Source organism: Hipposideros armiger, unplaced genomic scaffold, assembly GCF_001890085.2.
Source record: "Hipposideros armiger isolate ML-2016 unplaced genomic scaffold, ASM189008v1 scaffold_419, whole genome shotgun sequence".
Lineage (NCBI taxonomy): Eukaryota > Metazoa > Chordata > Mammalia > Chiroptera > Hipposideridae > Hipposideros > Hipposideros armiger.
Window position 1 is genome coordinate 277,360 of NW_017731769.1, and position 21,852 is coordinate 299,211.

The following is a 21,852-nucleotide window of genomic DNA, read 5'->3' on the forward strand; positions in this document are numbered from 1 at the left end:
ATACTGTAATAATTTTTTTTAATTTAAACATTCACCATATCTTTTCATCACACCTTGTACAATCTTATATTAGTTTCAGGTGTACAACATAGTGATTAGACATTTATATAACTTATGAAGTGATCACCCCATAAATCTAATACCCACTGGCACCATACATAGTTATTACAATATTATTGACTGTATTCCCTATGCTTTACTTTATCCCCCTAAAACTATTTTTATAACTGGCAGTTTGTACATCTTAATCCCTTTAACCTTTTTCACCCATCTCCTATCTGGCAACCATCAGTTTGTTCTCTGTATCTATGAGTGTCTTTCTGTTTTGTTTGTTTGTTTGTTTTGTCTTTTAGATTCCACATATAAGTGGAATCATATGATATTTGTCTTTCTCTGTCTGACTTGTTTCACTTAGCATAATACCCTCTAGGTCCATCCATGTTGTCACAAATGGCAATTCATTCCTTTTTATAGCTGAGTATATATGTACCACGTCTTCTTTATGGACACTTACAGATACATAGATCAATGGAACAGAATAGAGAGCCCAGAAGCAAACCCATGCCTATATGGTCAATTAATCTATGACAAATGAAGCAAGAATATACATGGGGGTAAATGCAGTCTTTTCAATAAATGGTGTTGGAAAAACTGGACAGATACATGCAAAAAAAAGAGAAACTGGACCACCTTCTTACACCATATACAAGAATAAACTCAACATGGGTTAAAGACTTAAATGTAAGACCCTAAACCTTAAAATGCCTAGAAGAAAGCTTAGGCAGTAAACTCTCTGACATTGCTCTTAGTAATATTTTTTCTGATCTATCTCCTCGGGTGAGGGAAACAAAAGAAAAAAATAGATAAATTAGACTATATCAAACTAAAGAGTTTTTGCATTGCAAAGGAAACCATCAACAAAATGAAAAGACAGCCTACCGAGTGAGAGAAGATATTTGCCAATGATAACATCTGATAAAGGGGTTAATGTCCAAAATGTATAAGGAACTCATACAACTTAACAACAAAAAACCCCAAACAATCCAATTAAAAATGGGCAGAGGACCTGAATAGACATTTCTCCAAAGAGGACATACAGGTGGCCAATAGACACATGAAAACACACTCATCACTAATCACCAGAGAAATGCACGTTAAAAGCATAACGAGAAATTATCTCACACTTGTCAGAATGACTATCATCAATAAATCAACAAACAAGTGCTGGTGAGGATGTGGAGAAAAGGGAACCCTCGTGCACTGTTAACGGGATTGCAGATTGGTGCAGCCACTATGGAAAACAGTATGAAGGTTTCTCAAAAAATAAAAAACAGAGCTACCTTATGACCCAGCAATTCCACTTCTGGGTATTTATCTGAAGAAATCCAAAACAGTATTTCAAAAAGATATATGCATCCCTATGTTCATTGTAGCATTATTTACAATATGTCTATGATCCTAGAGGAAAAACTGATAGTTGCTAGATGGAGGGGGGTGGGGATGAGAGAGAAGGGGAAGGGGCGAGACAACATAAATTGGTAACTACAATATTGCCACAGAGATATGAAAGACAGTTTGGGGATTATAATCAATAATGTTGTAAATATTTTTTAGGGGGCCAGATGGACTCATGTCTTGCTAGGGAGACCGCTTCATGGATGGTGTAGAGGCCTGACCACTGCACTGTACATCTGAAGCTGCCTTTGAATAATATTGTAGGTCAACTAAGATTTGATATGTGTGGTCATGGGATGTGGAGCACAGCGTGGGGAGTGGAGTTGATGGAATTGTAATAGATATGTATGATATCGGGGGAGGGGGCGGTTGATTGGGGGAGGGAGTGGTCACTTTGTGAGGGGTGAAAAGCATAACTATTGCATTGTTTGGTACACCTAAAACCAATAATAAATTTTTTTTAGATGGCAGTAACAAGGGTTAGTGAGGATGTGGCAAAATTAGAAACCTCATTCATCACTGGTGGAACTAGAAAGTAGTGCAACCTCTTTGGAAAACAGCCTAGCAATTCATTGAAAAGTTAAACATGAACTATGGCCCAGAAATTCCACTCTTAGGTATATGTCCAAGAGGAAGGAAAATCTATGTCCACACAAAAAGTTGTACATGAATGTTCATAGCAGCATTATTCATAATAGCCAAAAAGTGGAAACAACCCAAATGTCCATCAACAATGAATGGATAGGGCCGGCCGAGTGGCTCAGTTGGTTAAGAACTCGCTCAAGAGTGTGAGCTCTGAACAACAGCGGTTTGAGTCCCGGCCCGAGCTGAGCAGCCACTGAGCTACCAACAGGTGGCAGGATGGCTCAGCTAAAAAACAAACAAACAAACAAAAAACAATGAATGGATAGACAAAATCTGGTGCCCAACTGATGAATGGATAAGCAAAATTCATACAATGGAATAGTATGCAGCCATAAAAAGGAATGAGTATTAACATCTACTACAGCGTTGATGCACCGTGGAAACATTTTGCTTAGTGAAAGAAGCCAGACACATAAGGTCACGTATATGATTCCATGTATATTAAATGTCCAGAATAGGCAAATCCATAGAGACAGAAAGTAGATTAGTGGTTGTCAAAGACTGGGGGAGGGGAAAATGGGAGTGACTGCTAACAGGTACTGGGTTTCTTTCTGGAGTCAGGTAAAAATATTCTGGAAATAAACAGTGGTGCTGTTTGCATAACCTTGTGAATTTACTAAAAGAACAATGAAATGTACATTTCAAAATGGTCAATTTTATGGTATACAAATTACGTCTCAATTTTTAAAAAGAAAATTTGTGGTTATGGTTGTATAACTGAATATACTAAACACTATCAAATTGTGCATTTTACATGAGTGAATTGTATGGTATGTGAATTCTTAATGTATCTCAAAAAAGCTATTAGCAAAAATTAAAAAAAATACGTCTATGATCCATTTTGAGTTAATTTTTGTAATAAGGTGTGAAGTGAGGTTTGGAAGTCATGTTTTGGCTTATGGCTATCCAGCTGCTTGGCATCTGGCTATCCAATTGTTCCAGCACAATTTCTTGAACAGACTACTTTCTACGCTGCATTATCACAATGGTTGGAAATCATCACAGAATGACCCATGGAAATCACCACAGCAAATCAATTGAGTATACATGTCTGGGCATATTTTTAAACTCTCTAATCTATTGATTGACGTGTCTGTCTTTTCACTGTTTTGATTGATGTTTTGGGCTGTCGGAAAAGTCATGATGCATTTTTGCAACGAAAAACAGAAAAATACATCATGACTTTTCCGGCAACCCAATACTTTTATAGTAAATCATGAAACATTGAAATCCTGTACGGGAGTCCTCCAAATTAAGAACACATTTTAGAAAATGTTTTGGCAATTTTAGCTCCTTTTCCTGTCCATAGAAATTTAAGAATCAACCAGTGAATTTCTACCAAAACAAACAAACAAACAAAAAACCCTTAGATTTTATTTAGGGTTCTGTTTAATCTGTAGATCTGTTTTGGGATAATTGGCTCTGCCTAAGCATCCACTTGGCCTTTGCATGAAGTCAGAAAGCCACTAAGAGGTGAAAGCTTATGTTCTTCTCAGGCCTTTTCTGAGCATACGTCCAGCCCTGGACATGTGTGTGTCCTTGTCAATTCCCTGGTATACGTTGGAGCTTTATAAAAATCCTTATTCACCCAGGTATCTCTTTTTCCAACCTTTTTCTTCTCAGGATTTTCAGTCTGTTCATTGCTTTTCCCAACTGTTATACTTAGCCTCAGGCTGCTACCAGCAATACTTTTGCCTTGAAATACTTTTGGCAATGCCTCTCAGGAAGCAGCCCCAGCACTGGGAATGCTCCCAATTGGGAGAAACAAAGGAAAGCCAATGTGTCAGTTTTTCAGAGGGCTGCCATTCAGGCCAGTTCTTTGAGATTACGGTTTGCATGCTCCCTCTGGTACTAGTAACCTGCAATAGGAGTGTGGGCTGCCATCCTCACGGGCTGCTGCCAATCTGGGGGTTGTGCACCAAGTAAAATCCACAGTGCTCTCTCACCTCAATGCAGTAGCTCTTTTCTTCACCTCATCTTCCCCTGGTGGTTTTAAGCTTTTGACTAGACTCTCAAATTCTGTAAACGTTGATTCTGACAGTTTTTCCAAGCTGATTAGCTATTTTCTGGAAGGAAGGAGAGAGCTCCGGAGTTTCTTAGTCGGACAATTTTGGTGACATCATTCTTTAGTTTTATGGTCAGCCTGGCTAGAGTTTTATCAATTGAAAATTTTTTTTTCAAGGAACCTGCTTTTAAATTCACTGATGTCAATTAGGTCACAGTGAACATTATCAATGTTGTTCTTGTCTTCTCATTTACTCATTTTGTCTGTACGTATTCTGTCGATTTCTGAAAGAGGAATGTTGAAGTGTCCAAGAATAATTTTGAATTTGTCTATTTCTCCTTTGAATTCTGTCAGGTTTTGTGTCATATATATGGAAGCTCCATTGTTAGATGCCACATTTTTTGCCTTGTAATCTTACTTGTGATTTAATGATATAAATTGGTCATTTTCCTTGCTCTACAGTATACTTTGTTTGATATAGCCATCGCATCCCTCCTTTGTTTAGTGTTTACATTGTATGTATTTTCCATTCTTTTACTTTTAACACATTTATATTTTTACATTTAAAGTGGACTTCCCATATACAATTATGGTTGGCCTTTTTTTTTTATCTGACAATCTCTGGCTTTAATTTGTTTAGATCATCTATAAATAATATATTTATTGACATGGCTGTGCTTAGATTCATAATTTTATTACTAGTTTTGTTTGTCCCCTTGATGCAGGATGATTTACGCATTGACTCCAGGATTCGTGGTCTCGTAACACCGAAGAATGGAGACACAGACCAGAGAGGCAAAGTTTGCAGTAAAGGACAGTTTATTAAAGAGATACGGCTCTCTAAAAGAGAGGGAGCATTCAAAACTGGAGTGCCCGCTGACTAGCGGGGAGGCTTCTGTTTATATGCTTTTCCTAGCCTATCTGAGAAGAAAACTGGCGCCTGCTTAAACAGGTTAGATTTATTTCTGGCCGTTTTAGCCTGGAGGAGGCTTTTTTGGATAGTTTTAGTTCCCTTAGGGTGTAATTGATGTCTCCGGTCTGGTAGGAGTAAATTGTCTCAAGGCTCTGGCTTTTGGGGTCAGGGCTAAGGGCAGAGGCCTTGGAGATATGTTTATCTTTTGTTTCTTCTACCAGAGAATTCCTAACTGCCTAATAGTTACACTAACTAGCCCGTCTTACCCTGTGTTTTTATGTTCATCTATTTTCCCTTTCCTGAGTATTTTTGGAATATTTGAATATTTTTACTATTTCAATTTATCTATTGCCTTTTTAGAAGTATTTCATTGTAATATGAGATTCGCTGGTTGCTATATGGATTACAATAGCTGATGTTTGACAGTCTTCTTAGAGTTAATATTGTTCCACTTCCAGTACAGTGTAGTAGCCTTATAACCATACAGGTCTGTTTACCATCCAAATGGCCTTTATGTTACCCTTGGCTTATCTATTATGTCAACAGTCAATGAAAATCACACAAGACAATGTTGTAACCTTTTATTTCAGCAGTCATAACTATTTTAAAGAAATGAAGATGAAAAAAATATTTTACATTTATCCAGAATTTCCATTTCTGTTGCTCTTTCTATATTCCTGACTATCTAATTTCCCTCTGGCATTATTTTCCTTGAGCCTGGAGAACTTCTTTAGAATTTCTTTTTTTTTTTAATTGGGGAATTGGGAGGATGGGAACAGTGCTGGGGAATTGGGGAAGAGGAACAGACAAGTTGCTGTCGTTTTGTTCTTCAGTCTAGTTGTGGAGGACGTTGCTTCACTGGCCCAAGTTGGCACCATCATTGTGCTCTTCCCGGGTGAGGCATATCAGTCACCGGCTTCTGGACAGCCGCTCATTGCGGTGCTGGCCACTCACGCTGGCTGCTGGCTACACACGGTAGCCCATGGCAACCCACTGCCACAGGGGCTGCAGCCTACCCATCGCAGGCGACTCACAGCAGCCCAGCTCCAGGTTGAGCTGTTGTTCAGCATCTTAGCTGTAGAGGGCAGTGTCACCGGCCCTCATATGTGGGATCCGAACCGGGGCCCTCTGGCGTCCCAAGCCAGTTCTTAACGATCACGCCACTCGGCCGGCCCTCTTTAGAATTTCTTATAGAACAAATCTGCTGGTGACATTCTCTTGTATTTTTAAACCTGAAACTGTCTTTAACTTCATTCCTGAATCATTTTCACTGGCTATGGAATTCTGAGGTTGATAGTTGTTTTCATTAAGCATATGGAAGATGCTTTTCCACTGTTTTATGTAGTCTGCGATTTGATGATATATCTTCAGTCTTTCAAATAATTACTCTCCATCATGTACTATGTTATTTTCCAATAGCTTCTTTTAAGATTTTTCTTTATCTTTGGTAATTAGCAGTTCGATTGTATGTCACATGCATTATTTTCCTTTTTTTTTTTTTGGTTTGGGGTCTGGAGAACATCTTGATTCTGTACATTTATGTCTGCTAGCAAACTAGGAACATTTCTGAGCACCATTTCTTCAAAAATATTTTTTCTTCACTAATTTATTTCTCCTCTCCTTCTGAAACTCCAATGTTCTATGCGTTAGACTTTATCATATGATCCAGCATGGCCCTGAAGCTTTGTTGATTTTTTTTCCAGTCATGTTCTTGCTTTTCTTCACATTGGGTAATTGGTATCACTCTTGCCCCAAGTTAACCGTTTCCTTTGTCATCTCCATTCTCCTATTGAGACCATCCAGTGAGTTTCTTATTTTGATAATTGCATTTTTTCCATTTCTAAAATTTCAAATTGGTTCTTTTTATATTTTCTAATTTCTGCTGAGAACTTCATCTTTTTATTTCTTTTACATGTGTTTTCCTTTCCCTCGTGGAACATAGTTATAATAGCTGCTTTAAAGTATTTGATACTTGCAACATCTAAATCATCTTATAGTTGCCATTTGTTGATTGCCTTTTCCCTTAAAAATCAGTAATATTTTTCTGGTTCTTTGGAAATCAAATAATGCCAGATTGTATTCTGGACCTTTTGAATATTATATTATGTAGAGTCTGGGCCCTGCTATAATGCTTTGGAGAATTTTTTTTCGTTTTTGTTTTAGCAGACAATCAACTTGGTTAAATTCAGTCCACAAGGTCTGTGTTGCTTTCTATGGATGATGATGCCAATATCTTTCAGTTTTCAAAACCTTTGCTGTGCCGCATTTGGTTTATCGCACACGTGTATCACTTAGTGGATAGTCTAAGTGTTGGGTGATGGTTTTACATATTAGTTCATAGTTCAGTTATCAAAATCGTTGCTATGCTGCTTTGGGTCTGTCCTATACTCATGCTACTCAGAATTAGTTGGAAATTTAGGAAGTGTTTTAAATCACAGTGTACTTCTCAAAGTTTTGGGTCTGTCCTATGCATGTGCTCAAGGGTGAGCCTATGATTTGTGGAAGTTCATATAACCCTCTACACTCTGGGATTCCCCCACACTCTCTGGCCTGCAGGGGCCCTTTCATTTGATTCTCTGGCATGACAGATAGGGTTTTTTTTATCAGAGTTTTGGCTGTTGATGCCACTGTCCCACTGTGCAGCTTTGTCTTTGAGGCAGAACTGCAAGAGAAAAGAAGGAAAAACAACAACAACGAACAAACAACAGGAAAGTTATTCCCCTGTGGGTTGCTTCTCCAGGTTTTGACTCCCCTCAATAATCCATCTCTTCTCTTTTACTTTTCAGAGTCCTTAAGTAGTTGCTTTTATATTTTGTTCAGATATTTTATTTATAATCAGTGAGAGAGAAAGGCTGGCTGTAAAGCCCTTACTCTCTACCATATTCAGCAACCAGCTTAGTCTTGCTTTAGTTTTAGTTTTTCACCCTCTTGTTCTTACTGTCCAGTGGTTTTGTGGTTTGCTTCTACTCTAATCCCATTCCAAACTGGATTTACAATATTATAGTATTTTGAAGTTTCTTCTCTATTGTGGTATCGGCGATCCATTCCTAGTCCCACAAGCCACTTGGCTCAATTCCTAATCCCAAGGTCGTCTTTGTGTATCATGTCATCCCTACCCACCCCCACCCCAAGCCTGTCGCCTCAGACACAGCCATACCCCAGGCAGCAGCTCAGCTTCACTTTTTCTGTCCTCTTTACAAAGGACAGTCCCAGCTCTGACCAACAAGTATTTGGCCTATTTCCTGTCCCCTCTTTTGCACAGAGAAATGTTTTAGTCTCTTTTACTACACTTACTTTCAGACCCAGAACTCTGGCTCAACATTGCTTACACTTCTGTTTTTTTTCTCTTCTGTGATATTTGGATCTTTTATTTGAAACAATTATATCTTTTTTTGTCATGAGCACCTTGAACTTATTTAAAGTGAAACATTTTTTTGAATGCTGTTAATGCTGCCCTGCACATTCTAAAAGCTTTTTACGGGTGAGGGCAAGACCGCACGCATCAAAGATAATGCATTAGGTGGCCTCGTTCCCCCAAATGACAGCGGAGAACTTGAAGAAAAAGCTTTGGCTTTTGCACTTTGGATTGGTGCTCCATTTATTTATTTACTTACTTACTTATTTATTTAAATTATTTATTCAGTTACCGTTGACATTCAGTATTTTATATTAGCTTCAGGTGTACAGCATAGTGGTTAGATATTTATATAATTTATGCAGTGATGTCCCCAATTATTCTACTACCCACCTGGCTCTATATATACATAGTTATTACCATGTTATTGGCCAGATTCCCTATGCTGTACTTGACATCCCCGTGACTCTTTTGTAACTGCCAATTTGTGTTTCCTAATCCCTTCACTTTTTTCACCATCCACCCAACCTCCCTCCCATCTGGCAACCATCAGTTTGTCCTCTGTATCTATGAGTCTGTTTCTGTTTTGTTTGTTCATTTATTTTGTTCTTTAGATTCCACATATAAGTGAGATCATATGATATTTGCCTTTCTCAGTCTGACTTATTTCACTTAGTGTAATGCTCTCTAGGTCTATCCGTGTTGTCGCAAATGTGAAATAACTATCATTTTGTTATATAGAGGGTGTCAGAAAAACATATACACATTTTAAGAAAGGAAAAAAGCTATATTAATTGTAGTACTCAATACATACCGATAACAAAAGATGAATACAAGTCACCTTTGAGTTCTGCAATGGCAAGAGGTGCTCAAAGTGGTTCCCATCAGCGTCCAGACACTTCTGATGACAGCAAACTACTGCTTTAGCATAGACAGCATCTCTTAAAATGTGTATGCATTTTTTTGGCACCCCTGGTATTTTATATTTTATCTCTCATTTTTGTGTTTGGGGTTGTACTGAGATGTGAAGTTACCTGTGCCATCTTATCTGGAAGTCCCAAACACTTCTTGAGAATGACAGTGTATGTGTCTCTGGTAGCTCCTTCTAATCTATTATGGCCTTGGAAATCATATTTTTAATATTGGAATCATAACAAAAGCAACTCCCTTTTTTGCAGATAAGGAAACGAAGGTATAATGAACTTGGAGTAGTACTGGGACGAATCTGAGTCTCCAGATTCCTATCCCAGTGGTTTTTGCACTTATTAGTTTTATGTTGAAGCTAAAAATCAGCAGGTCCTGGAAATACCAGAGCATCCTTGTAACATTTGGGGATATTTCAGCTGTTTTAAAGATTTGGTTGCTTCTCTCTTGGTTTTAAGCTTGTTGTGGCTCCAGGATATGCCTCTAGGGTAGAGAAGACATTGCAGAGTGAGCCTCCAACTTATTTCCTGGTCATTGTTTGGGCACTGCATCAACTTCCCTCCCTAATTTTGTTATAATGTTGCCCCACAGAAACCCCATTAGCTCTTGGGAGTGGACTCTATTTGCAGAAAAGGGCAATGAACTGCCGAAAAGCCTGCGCTCTGATGTTATTTCTTCTACACCTGTTACTGGTATTTCTTTCTATGTGGGTGGCTAGTTCCACACATCCGCCATTTTCCTCTGGAGCTACATATCCAAAAATGGCCTTTGGTCCCCATCACAAGAAAGGGATATCACTGGAAAGGTCTGAGGGCACAGATATTCTAGGAATCTGCTTCTATAGACCTATAGTAACACCGCTGGGAGCACTGAGCACAGCATCTTCTTGAGAAAAATCAGAAATACGCTTTGAGTATTTTCTTTCCATTGACCGAAGCATGGATGTTATTCTTTTGTCTATCTCCTTCTTTACTACGTTAGTGCTTATTTCTTGTTTTTGTTACTGCGCCTCTCTTCAGTTCTGATTTGGTGCTTCCAATCTACTCTGGGCTTAGAAACCAGGAAACCAAAGATTCATATAATGATTTTTAAATGGACTTTAGAGACCTTTGTGCTGAAACCACTCATATTATAGATAAGAAAACTGAGACTCGAGAAGATAAAAGTTTCATTTAAGATAATAGAGCTTGTTGGTAGCACTGCTTGACTTCTACCAAGATCTTCTGAAATAAGATTCAATGCTTTTTACATTACATTCTGGGTAAGTATTGGGTTAGGTTGCAAATAATAGGGGTAAGAGAAAGGTTGGAGGAGGGAAACATCTAGAATGAGTAAATGACAAGTGCAGCCATTTGAATTGACACGTGACATATGTGTTGGTGCTTTATAGTTTAAGTATTAAATGCCAGATGAAAGCAAGGGATAGTGATGAGGAAGGTGACATGCTGAGGGTGATGATACAGGAATCAGTGTTTCTGTGGAACTAGTGAAAGAAATGTAGTGATTCGAGTGTTGTCTACTTCCACCAACTCTATCTGGCTTGGGTTTGAAAGGCATATTTTGGGGCCCTTTTAAGACTAAAATTCCTGAGAATCCGGGGAAACAGGCAGTGAGCTTTGTTCTGTACTACCTCTGGGAAGGTCAAGATTCTAGCAGTAGTGGGGTTCATGAGAACCCACAGCGGTTAAGCTGGTGATGATCGTGGCTGGGTCTCTCTTAAATCTTGTGTTATTTTTTTACTGGTGTGTTAAAAACATACGTTGTGTACAGCTGGGTATTAGAGATTCACTGTCCATGCTAGGTACCAGACACTAGATGGAGTAGCATCAATGCAGTGCTAGACCTCTAGCCTATCGAAAGTCAGAAGTCGTGAGCTCTGCCCAAACAGCCTGCAAAACGGGGTGCGAGTCAATTGCAGAGCTTCGATGAGAGCTCAGGACCTCTGACAGACTCTTGTAATTTCTGCTTCCTTAAGCCACCTGTTTGTGATTCCTCTGGAGAGCTTATCTGTGATTAATGCTATTGGGGGGTGGTTCAGTGATTACTTACAGTATCTCAGTCCCCAAGGATTGTCAAAGACAAATGGAAAGGCCATTAACAGGAGAACAGAGCAATCCAGCTCTCAGATCTGTGAAAGCCTGTCCATAAGTCAGTGCAGCCCACTCGCTAAGTCCACGCAGCTTGCAGATTCAGACAGCTAGTCACAGGGGAGCTCATTGCCAGCAGCTCAGCCTTTCTTCAAGATGAAAAGTGTGCACAACAATAAGCACTTGTTCTCCAAAATTTCCAGTGATCTGGAAATAACAAAACAGAAAAGTCAGGGCTTTGTTTTCTCAGCCAAAGTCCCAGTCCTGAAAGCCTCACTATTTTAGGGAGACTGTCATTGTGAAAGGACTGACGAGCCCATCATGGCCTATAATGAGATCAAAGGGTATACGAGGTCTGACAACTAGGTTCGCAAACTTGTTGCAACGATGTTGCTAACCGTTTTTGATATCAGAGGGATTATTCATTATGAATTTGTACCAACTGGACAAACAGTTCACCAAGTTGACTATTTGGGAGCGCTGAAAAGGCTGCATGAAAAAGTTAGACGACCTGGACTTTTCGCTAACAATTCATGGCTCTTGCATCACGACAATGCACCAGCTAACACGGCACTGTCTGTGAGGGAGTTTTTAGCCAGTAAACAAATAACTGTATTGGAACAGCCTCCCTACTCACCTGATCTGGGCCCCAATGCCTTCTTTCTTTACCCCAAAATAAAGGAAATATTGAAAGGAAGATATTTTGATGACATTCAGGACATCACGGGGAATACGATGACAGCTCTAATGGCCATTCTAGAAAAAGAGTTCCAAAATTGCTTTGAAGGGTGGACTGGACACTGGCGTCGGTGCATAGCTTCCCAAGGGGAGTGCTTCGAAGGTGACTGTAGTGATATTCAGCAACGAAGTGTGTAGCACTTTTTCTAGGATGAGTTCGCGAACTTAATTGTCTGTCCTTGGATGTCATTCATCTTATAATCTTGTCTCTAACGCAGTTGTGACAAACTTTCACCACAAAACATATATCAGGAGTGTCAGTGAAAAATCAGACCTGAGCCAGAGGAGGAAAGTGAATGGGGGATAGTGAGGGCTCTTACAACCGTGTCAAAAGAAGCCAGGATATTTAGTCTGGACAGGAACAAGAAGAACGGGCTAAGGGGTGCCATGATCACTTTCTTTCAGTCTCTGAAGGTCTTTAAATCGCAAATAACAAGAAGCAGATCTTGTTGTATGGGGCCAAAGGGCAGGGCTAAGACCCATGTTTATGTGTATGCTGGGGTGGAGCAGCTATAGCGGGGAACCTACTCTGCTTTCTGGTTTCTGCTCAGAGGGGAAAATTCAGTCTCCTGCGGATCTATTTGAAGTCAACCTGGAAAATACAGTTTATTGTAACCAGCATATTCAGTATAAACACAGTGATCACTTATTGACTTATCTTTATTCTTTCTGATCAAAAGCAAGCAGAAATGACATAAGGGCTGGTTGATGAGTTCCCCACCAATGGGAGTCCCCCGAGGGCTTAGGGCTGTATGTTCATATAAACACAGGAGCGTTCAGGCACTTCCAATGTCACAGTAAATTTGCAAAAGGAAAATATAATTCTATTTACCTTCGGTTTCAGAGGGTAATATTGGAAGGAAATTGGGCCCCCAAAGCAAATAAAGAGCCAGGGAGCATCTGAAAACTCTTGTTAGAAAAAGGAAAAACAATCCCTCTTAACTGCCCATAAATGTATGTTTCACATTTGTCCCTACTGAGAAGGCTGTTGTGAACAGGGGCTAGAATATAAAGCGCAGCCCTCACCAGGTTTAATCTGCTCGACTCGTCTTTTCATGTACTTAAATGAAATAGCAAACTCCTAATCATTCCTTCACACAGACGAGCTGTAGGTGGTGGGTGGATATTCTCTTCTGTGTCTGGGACCCCAGACCTTAGCCTTCTGATTGAGCTCTGTCCACCTGTCCTTATGGGTGGCTCATGTCATCTCGCCTCTGCAATAGCATGCAGCAGCCGCAGTGAATGCATACTGAACCCTGAATCTGCTCTAACTCCTGGTCTAAATACTATGTGTTTAAGTCCTCAGAACAATGGAGGTAGGTGCTCTCATTATCCCAGTTTTCCCGATGAAGAAAGAGGCACAGAGAAGTTAAGTGACAAAAGGCATGCAGAGAGTAAATGGCAGAACCTAAGCTCAAAGCCAGTTAGTCATGCTTGAACCACTCTACCATGATTCTGCAGGGTACTTCTCTGAGTGTCGTCACACACCCTGCTCCAAGGCAGCTGCATCTCATAGCCTGAAAATGGGATTTAGCCATCGGGGCTTGGTGGTCCCTGTGTGGAACCCTGGAGCAATGTCAAATAATCCCTTGTGTTTGCCTGCCCTTGAGTAGAGGGCCAGAGATGTGAGGATGGTAACAAATTCAGATCCTACCCTTGCTTGTGCCACCAGGATGCAAGTGACAATCCCTGTCTCCACATCCCACTACATGGAGGATTTCTGGCTCCTCTGGTAAAAAGAGCATTCATTGCCTCTTTTTCTCTGAGCATTTCTCTCTCTCTCTCTCTCTCTCTCTCTCTCTCTCTCTCTCTCTCTCTCTCTCGGCTCTTGCTATCTCTTGCCCTCTAGGTTTCTGTTGAGTTTTATTTCCTCTTCTTGCTCTCTCTTCCACTGTTCTCTGTCTTACTCCTTCCTATTTTTTCTTTCTTTCCTGCTTTTTCCTCCAATCCTCTTGTAATTACCTCTCCCCTCTTACTTTTCCCCCCCACTTTCTTTACCCTCCCTTTCTTTGATTTTACACCACTTCCCCAAATTCTCTTGTCCGCCAGATTCTTTCCAAATGGGACAGACATGGAGGAAGAAGAGATTTGGTGTCCAGTGTACTACCCTAAATCCCCAACTGTCTTTCCCTGCTGTAAAGCCAGAGAAAGTTCTGAAGCTTGGCTAAGCCCTAACTTGGAAAAGCAGACTCTCCCCACACCGTTTCTGTCTTAGCAGTCCAATGGGTGCCTTTTAAATGAAAGTAAACAGTTGAGGAGAGAGGAGCACAAACCCTCCTACCTTCCTCAGGCAGCAGAGGAAGCGTGCCTCCTGCCACCATCGGACCATCGGATGCCTCTAGTCAAATGCTGTTTGCTTGGCCCTGTAGTCAGAATTCCTAGTCAGAACAGAGTGAGAATTCAGCATTTGGCTGGTCCCAAGCCCTCACTGCACAAGAGAGCAGCCAAAAGGAAAGCAGCCTTGCTTAAGGCATTTAGCAAGTCAGGGGCATAGATCCAGAGCCCAAGCCTTCCCATCCCAACCCAAGGCTCTGATATCACCACTCCCCTTTCTACCTACACTGACTGCAGTCTCCCCTTGGGCATAGAGCGTCTCCTGCCACTTGACCACAACTCTCTCTCTTCCGTTTTTCCTGTAGTCTGGGTCCCCTCATTTTAGGCTGCAGAACTATCTTACAATTATATTGGCTTAGAACGTTGCTCTGTGTCTAACTATGTCCTGGAATACTGGATTCAAATGTAATAATTGTGGTCTCTCCCATTAAGGGATTCGTTTTGTTTTATGTACTGGGGGAAGGGCAATACTTCTCCAGCCAACGAACCTGGCATTGTATCTGAAGGCACAAGTCTTTAGGGGGCGCACTTGGGGTTCTGAAGTGTTGTCTCTTCTTCAAGCACAGACATGGCTCTGAGGAAAGGCTGTGCTGTCGACGAGAGCCTAACTACTTAAAACACAGCTCGAGTTTCAGAGACATGTTATTTGCTGATTAAGTTTGCGAATAAATTGTATGTTCTGGTGAATTGACTATAGTGTTGATTATTATTAAATGATACTCATAGCCTCTTCTGAAAATGAAATGTTTGTGGATGCATGCACTGGCCTTGAGTGTACTCAGTGCCTCAGTGGGGAAACAGTGCATTAAGCCTAAGTGATGGTTCTGGAAAGTGGGAAGTCAATAAGATCAAAAGCACATCTGGGCCAGAATCCAGGACTAGGTGAATACCGTGAATATGCTACAGATGAAGTAGGTGTGTCCCCCACCTCTCCATGAGGGAAAAGAAATAGTGCCATAGACTGTGTTAAGCAGACTCATTACATACATTCAGCAAGTCTTGTGTGGGCTCTGCAGGTATTATCCGTGTTCCCGGCGTGCTCAGCTGGGGTCAGGTGTGCTGGGCTGCAGTGGGACTTGTTTGAATGTACTGTAATGATGAGGTGCTTGTTAGGCTGGAATGGGCTTTGCTAGGCTGGAGGAGGCCCCCATGCTCTGTTTCAGGTATGCTGGAGTGGGTGTGCTTGTCCAGGCTGCCATGGGGAAAACAGGGCTGACAAAAGCAGGAAAAGAGAAACGTAGCAGTTGAATAACTTCACTTCTCCGGGTATCACTTTCCAACTTGGCAAATATGTGATGAGACAGACTCATTCTTTCGCCCTGAAAATATTCAGTGAGCACTGAGCAACAGGCCCTTTCTCTAGGTACTGAGGATACAGAGGTAACAAAACAGGAACACTGCCATGCAGGGTTCTCTTGGGTTGGGTAGAAGGTGGACAATAAACACTTATAAGAAAGGAAAATAAATTCAAAGAGAGTGTATCAGGTGATATCAGTCCTCTCCAAATCTCAGCCACTTAACCCAACTCAGTTCATTTCTCATTTGTGCAGCCTACTACAGATCTAGGCAGCTCTCTGAGACAGCTGTCCTCTGTGTATTGGCTCATCATTCCAGGCTGCCTCAGTCTCAGGGAAACTCCACATCAACATATGTTTCTATGATGACATGGCAGGGAGGGGCTTGCACTGGACATTAATGGGCCCAGCCAGGCGGGGCAACACATATTACCTCCTCCCACAACCCAAACCACTCATATGGCCCCTCCTTTAAGCGGGCATGGGGGTGGGAGCGCAATCACTCTATGTTCCCGAAAGTAGAACCAATTTGGATATTGGAACCACAGGTAAGGGCAAGCCCAGCACGTGCGAATGCCAGAGATCTCTAAGGATTCTCCCTCATCTTTGGAGTTTGGGAATTCCGCTGTCATTCTCAGTGATGCCTCAAGGGATGGACTTTGTACCTGTACCTAGCATGTTCTCCAAGAAGAAGTAGTACAGGTGCAAGTTTTTGCAGGCGTTTTCCTGTGACTGTGCCAAGTATCCTTTCTCAGAAGTAGCCAGTGGGCTATCATTCAGGGTTCTGCACTGGTCTCTCTCTGAGCTTAGGCAACAGGTTTTCATGACACTTTGCTTTTCTACTTTCTTTGGCCCAGATGCAGTGACTGAGGTGAAGACTGACATCTACGTGACCAGTTTTGGCCCCGTGTCAGACACTGACATGGTAAGTACAGTTCCTGCTAAGGTAAAGGTGAAAGATGATGCACAGTTCAAAGAAAATGAATTGGGGTTTACCTACAGCAGGGCCTTGTAGCTGAGTTCTACAGAGAAGTGTTTTCTCGGATAAATCCCCCTCCCTCGCCATCTTACATTTAGCCAAATCCACCTTTCGCCCTGCTTTTGCCCCCTATTCACATATAAAGCATATATACACCGCCCCCGCCCCCCCCCCAAGAAGCACCCTTCTCTTTTTTCCACAGAGCATCTTTCAAAATTGGCTCAGTTCCCTATCCTCAATTAAACTTTCCCTGATCTCTCGCTTCACATATTGCCAGCGCCACACACACGTTAGGACAGATAACGTCATGTGAGGAGAGCACTGTGCTTGGGACTCTCAGTCAAGCAGCCAGTGGCGCCATCCAAGAAGCCCATTCCTTGCCAACAGGCCCTGGGGACATTCACTGGGGACATAGACTGACCCAGGTGATGCAGAGTGTTTGGAGGAAGAGTCAACACCAGTTCCAGAAACTGGTCCTTCTACAGATGTGAGCAGTGGGAGGTCTTTGGGGCAGACCCAAGGAATAGAGCCGAAGACAGCAGAGCCAGAAGGGGGTAGGACTCATGCATCACGTTCAAGCCTGCTCTTCTCCTCCTGTTCTCCCTTGCTGCCAAAGCACAGAGTGCACTGGAGAGTTGAGACAGGAGACCTACTAAGTATCAGATATTTGATTGAATAATTATTACAGAGGGAAACACAAAAGCTATTATCTGCTCAGTATGCCTGGCAGTTATTTGATGCTCAGTAATTTTTTTGTTGAACCAATGACTTTGTGTTGAAAATAAAAATCTTAAAATCAGAAAACATATATATTTAAAAATATGAAATGTCCACGCCCGCTACTTAGACTTTTTTCTGTAGCTCTATCTTCAGTGAAACGACTGCTTAGGAGGGAACAAGGCTTCTTTAGACCTCTTGAGTAAATACGGATGGCTGTGTGGGGACATGATAGAGTCTGTCCTGTAGGTAACGCAGAACCATTGGACGGTTTGGAGTAGGGCAGTTCAAATATGTATTCTTTTAGAATGACTGAGCTGGCACTCGGTACAGGATGGTTTGCCCGGGGGCAAAGACGAGGCTGAGAGTTGGTGTAGGCATGTGGCTTTTACGTGGCCCTGCTTTCAATCACAAAGTCTAGGAGTCAGTGGAAGAAACAGGCTCATTTCCAGGGGAGGGAGTCATGAGTGACTGTGAAGCCAGGCAGAGGGAAGGTAGAGGCCTGAACTTTGTCTTTCAAGTGTGGAATGAGAGAAGAGTACGGAGATATAGTGGACTTCCTGTAAACTCCTTAAGGGCCAGCACCAAGTCTTCATGGCTTCCTGGGCACTTAATGCAGTACCTGACACATAGGGAAAGCTCAATGAGGGGCAGGTTTGACGTATGAGGGATAGAGGAGATAGGTCTCTCGTCAGAGGGGCAGCAGGAAAACCTGTATGTCTAGATGCCCTTCTCAACCTGTTGACTACTGTCTCCCACAGCTTCAGGTCCAGGCATGCATTAAAACTGCTGCCAGTTGGCAATTCAACAAGTACTCCTGAAAAGCCCAACTCTGCATCAAAGGGCTCTAGGGACCCCTATATTCAGAGAGCTCATAGGCCATTGGGGATAACCAGATTCACCAGGGATATGCAGCGCTCTCTTTGTATTTGTATTGCTGGGAATTAGTGATGGGTTAGGATTTTTATAACAAGCAACTGAAGCTATTCTTTGAAAACACACACACACACACACACACACACACACACACACACACACACACTGACTCTCATCCATGCATCAACGTCCACAAATACATTCAGAAAAATGTACACGCATGCGAGAAAATGCACACAGAATACAAATAGCCTACACGCTATCCTAGGCACGCTACAGATACACATGTGGAAACAGGCACCTAAATCCAGGCTGACTACAGAAACACACACACGACCCCTGCCCAAACCAGCTCCTCTCCTTGCTCCTTCCCCACCCACGCAGGCACGCATGAGTATTCAGAGGCCTGCAGCCATTTCAAACAACCCAGACTTTCTATCTCTTTTGAAGTTTCATGTTCCACTTGCTTGTTTGGTTCTCTCCCTAATGATCACACAGAAACAACAGAATGGCTTTTTCCCAAAAAGGAGGGCAGACTTTGATCACATAAATTTCAGGTTATTTTTCAGTGGCACTTCCATCTTGTCGCAAGGTAGAATAGCTATGATCACTCTGACTGGGAGACACATTTATGGTGTTTTAAATTTTTTCTTCTTCATGTGCTACTTGGTAGACTGTGGCAATTGACCCCGGGTCAGTGATGACTTTGGGTGAAGCATCAGACTTGTGCAACTATTGGGTTGTCGCAAAAGTCATGATGTATTTTTTCTGTTTTTCGTTGCAAAAATGTGTCATGACTTTTCCGACAACCCCATAGTTGAAGCAAGAGTCCAGGCTCCCGAGACCACAGACTACTTGGAAAAAGTAGATGAAAATTAGGGTGGGTTGGGTTCTTGACACACTTCCAGCTAAACAAGGAGTTTTGGTCCAGAATGCTTTCTTAAGGAAATAGAGGCAGCCTTTTGTTCACAAAGGGGAGAAATTGCAGTGCCATTTTGAGCATTGAATCTGCACCACCCATAAGCCATTGCTCTCCTTGGTCAAACACTGACGCCCACAGACATAGATTCTGAGTTTGACAGAAAGCTCCGTGAAGTCCCGTGCCTGTTTTGTTAATCTCAGTACCACCAATGTCTAATTTAGTGTTTGACACTTGGTATACTCTCAGCTATTTGTTAAATGCAGGAATGAATGAGTCAGAACAAATTAAATTTGAGGGGGAAATTATGACTGTGTTTCTCCACTTGACAGAAAGTTCTTCAAAGGAAGAAAACATGTCAGACACGTTTCTGTATCTCCAGCACCTAGCACAGGACCTGACACAGCTTCTCTGTGTTTTTTGAAATGATATCAAACATCAGTAGCAAGCCCTGCAGGTAAAGTGTGGAAGTCGCTTTCTTCAGGAGACACTATTGAGTAGCAAGACTGAGTCACTGATTGATGGCTCCAAGCTTTGGGCTACTAACTTTGGTGGCTTCTAATAAGGAGCTGTGACAATAGAAAATTTGGCAGAGATGAAAGCTGAAGAGTAGTAGATCTTTCTAAGGTGAAAGCCAGACAAAAAAAGAAAATGCAGAGAATAAGACAGAAGTTGGAAACTCATTACAATGGGAATTTTGCAGGCATCATGAATGAAAGGCTTGTGTTAACCATTTGCAACAAATGGAGCCTCGTGGTCCCATGATACGTAGCTCCTCAGCGGTAATACCCACCCTGTGTAAGTGGTCTCCCAGGAGAGAAACAGAATGAGGGAGACAATCCTAATTTGAATAAACTGAGGCCATGTGACCTTCTATGATTTTCTATTTGAATGAGAGGAAGGATGCAAAAGATTTAGTCAAAATGCAGTTTCATTGTCACTTCTCTCTCAAATTGGGTCTGCCCGTTTCTTACCAATGAGCAATGGCTCTTGGCAAGTGGACGTTCCTCCTGGTCTCCTAAGATCCTTTGAATTTGAATACAGAGGAAGTGGGTTTCTGGTTTAAGAACGACATGCTATGCATATGGTCAGGGACCGGAAAGGAAGGTAGAAAGGTGATAGCTGATATTTTCTAAGAGTAGATCTTAAGCATTCTTACTACACACACAAAAATGGTGACTAAGGTGTAACAGGCATATTAATTAGCTTGATTTTGTCAAACATTTCACAACGTAGATGTATATTAAATCATCATATTGTGCATCTTTAAAAATCTCATTCTATGAGATTAAAAAACAAAAACTCATAGGCACAGACAATAGTTTAGTGGTTACCAGAGGGTAAGAGGGAAGAGGGGTGGTAGATGAAGGTAAAGGGATCAAATATATGGTGATGGAAGGAGAACTGACTCTGGGTGGTGAGCACACAATGGGATATATAGGTGATGTATTACAGAATTGTACACCTGAAACCTATGTCACTTTACTAACGATTGTCACTTCAATAAACTTCAATTTTAAAAAATCACATTCTACAGCCTTATACGATTTTTATTTGTTACTTCAACCTCAGTAAAGCTGGGGAAAAAAGAAATGGAACAGCTGCGAAAAACTTTGGATACTCTCCTGGTCCAAACCCCCTTCGGCCAAAGCTTCCATTCTATTAATAGCTGTCATCTTAAGGTGCAGGCTCCACCCTGGTCCTTGATGCCAGGAGTGCAGAGGCCCGGGGCCTGAGTTATGTGCTCAACAAATACCTATCTGAATATACTGATCAAGCTAGTGAGAAAATCAAGAGGACAGGGCATAGTAATGTTAGTCAAGTCAGAGAGAACAACTGGGAGACCTAAAATGCCGGTTTTAGGTCTTATCAACGGCACCCTTTCCCCAGGGACACTTTAACTGCTTCAATACCTGCTAGGCACCATTTGTCAGAGAAACTTCCTAGGGTATATAGTCGACAGCCAGGTAATGAAGCAAGTACGTGACACAATAAGAGAACTAACAGTCTAGCTTGATGAGAAAAACAAAATGGAGGCTTAGGAATGGGAACCCATAAAAGACATTAGAATCATACATCTTGGTAACAGATTCAGGGGAAACATAATATGTTTTGGTCTGACAACTGCTTATGAAAGTCATGCAGTTACCAGAGTATCCAAAGCCTATACAAGGGGAAAAATAGTGTTAATTAAAAAGAAAGTACAGAAACCTCTTTCTTTTTAAAATTTTATTTATTATGAAAAGTGGGAACACACAGCAAAAGTAGAAAGAACACAGACAAGTATCCTCCTCCTAAACCAGTCAGTTTTCAAGATTTTGTTATACTTTCGTCATCTATGCCTCCACTCACCACTCTCCTTTATTTTTGACTGGAGTATTTAAAAGCAATCAGACAATGGATATAATTTTACTATTGCATACTTCAGTGCACATGCTTAAAATATACATGCATTTTCTTATGTAAGTACAATGCCAGTATCACATACAAGTTAATAATGATGTTTTAGCCCTCACTTTATTTTTTATTTTATTTTTTTTAAAGATTTTTATTGGGGAATTGGGGGATGGGAACAGTGCTGGGGAATTGGGGGAAGGGGAACAGATAAGT

At 41.5% G+C, this 21,852-nt stretch overlaps 1 protein-coding gene across 1 annotated transcript in view; it reads left to right on the plus strand.

Moving 5' to 3' along the window:
- Positions 1-21,852, plus strand: part of GABRA3 (gamma-aminobutyric acid type A receptor subunit alpha3) — a 234,263-nt gene that overhangs the window by 99,583 nt on the left and 112,828 nt on the right. The window contains exon 4 of the mRNA XM_019664274.1: positions 16,609-16,676. Within this exon, the coding sequence (XP_019519819.1) occupies positions 16,609-16,676 (68 nt within the window). The remainder of the gene's footprint in view (positions 1-16,608; positions 16,677-21,852) is intronic.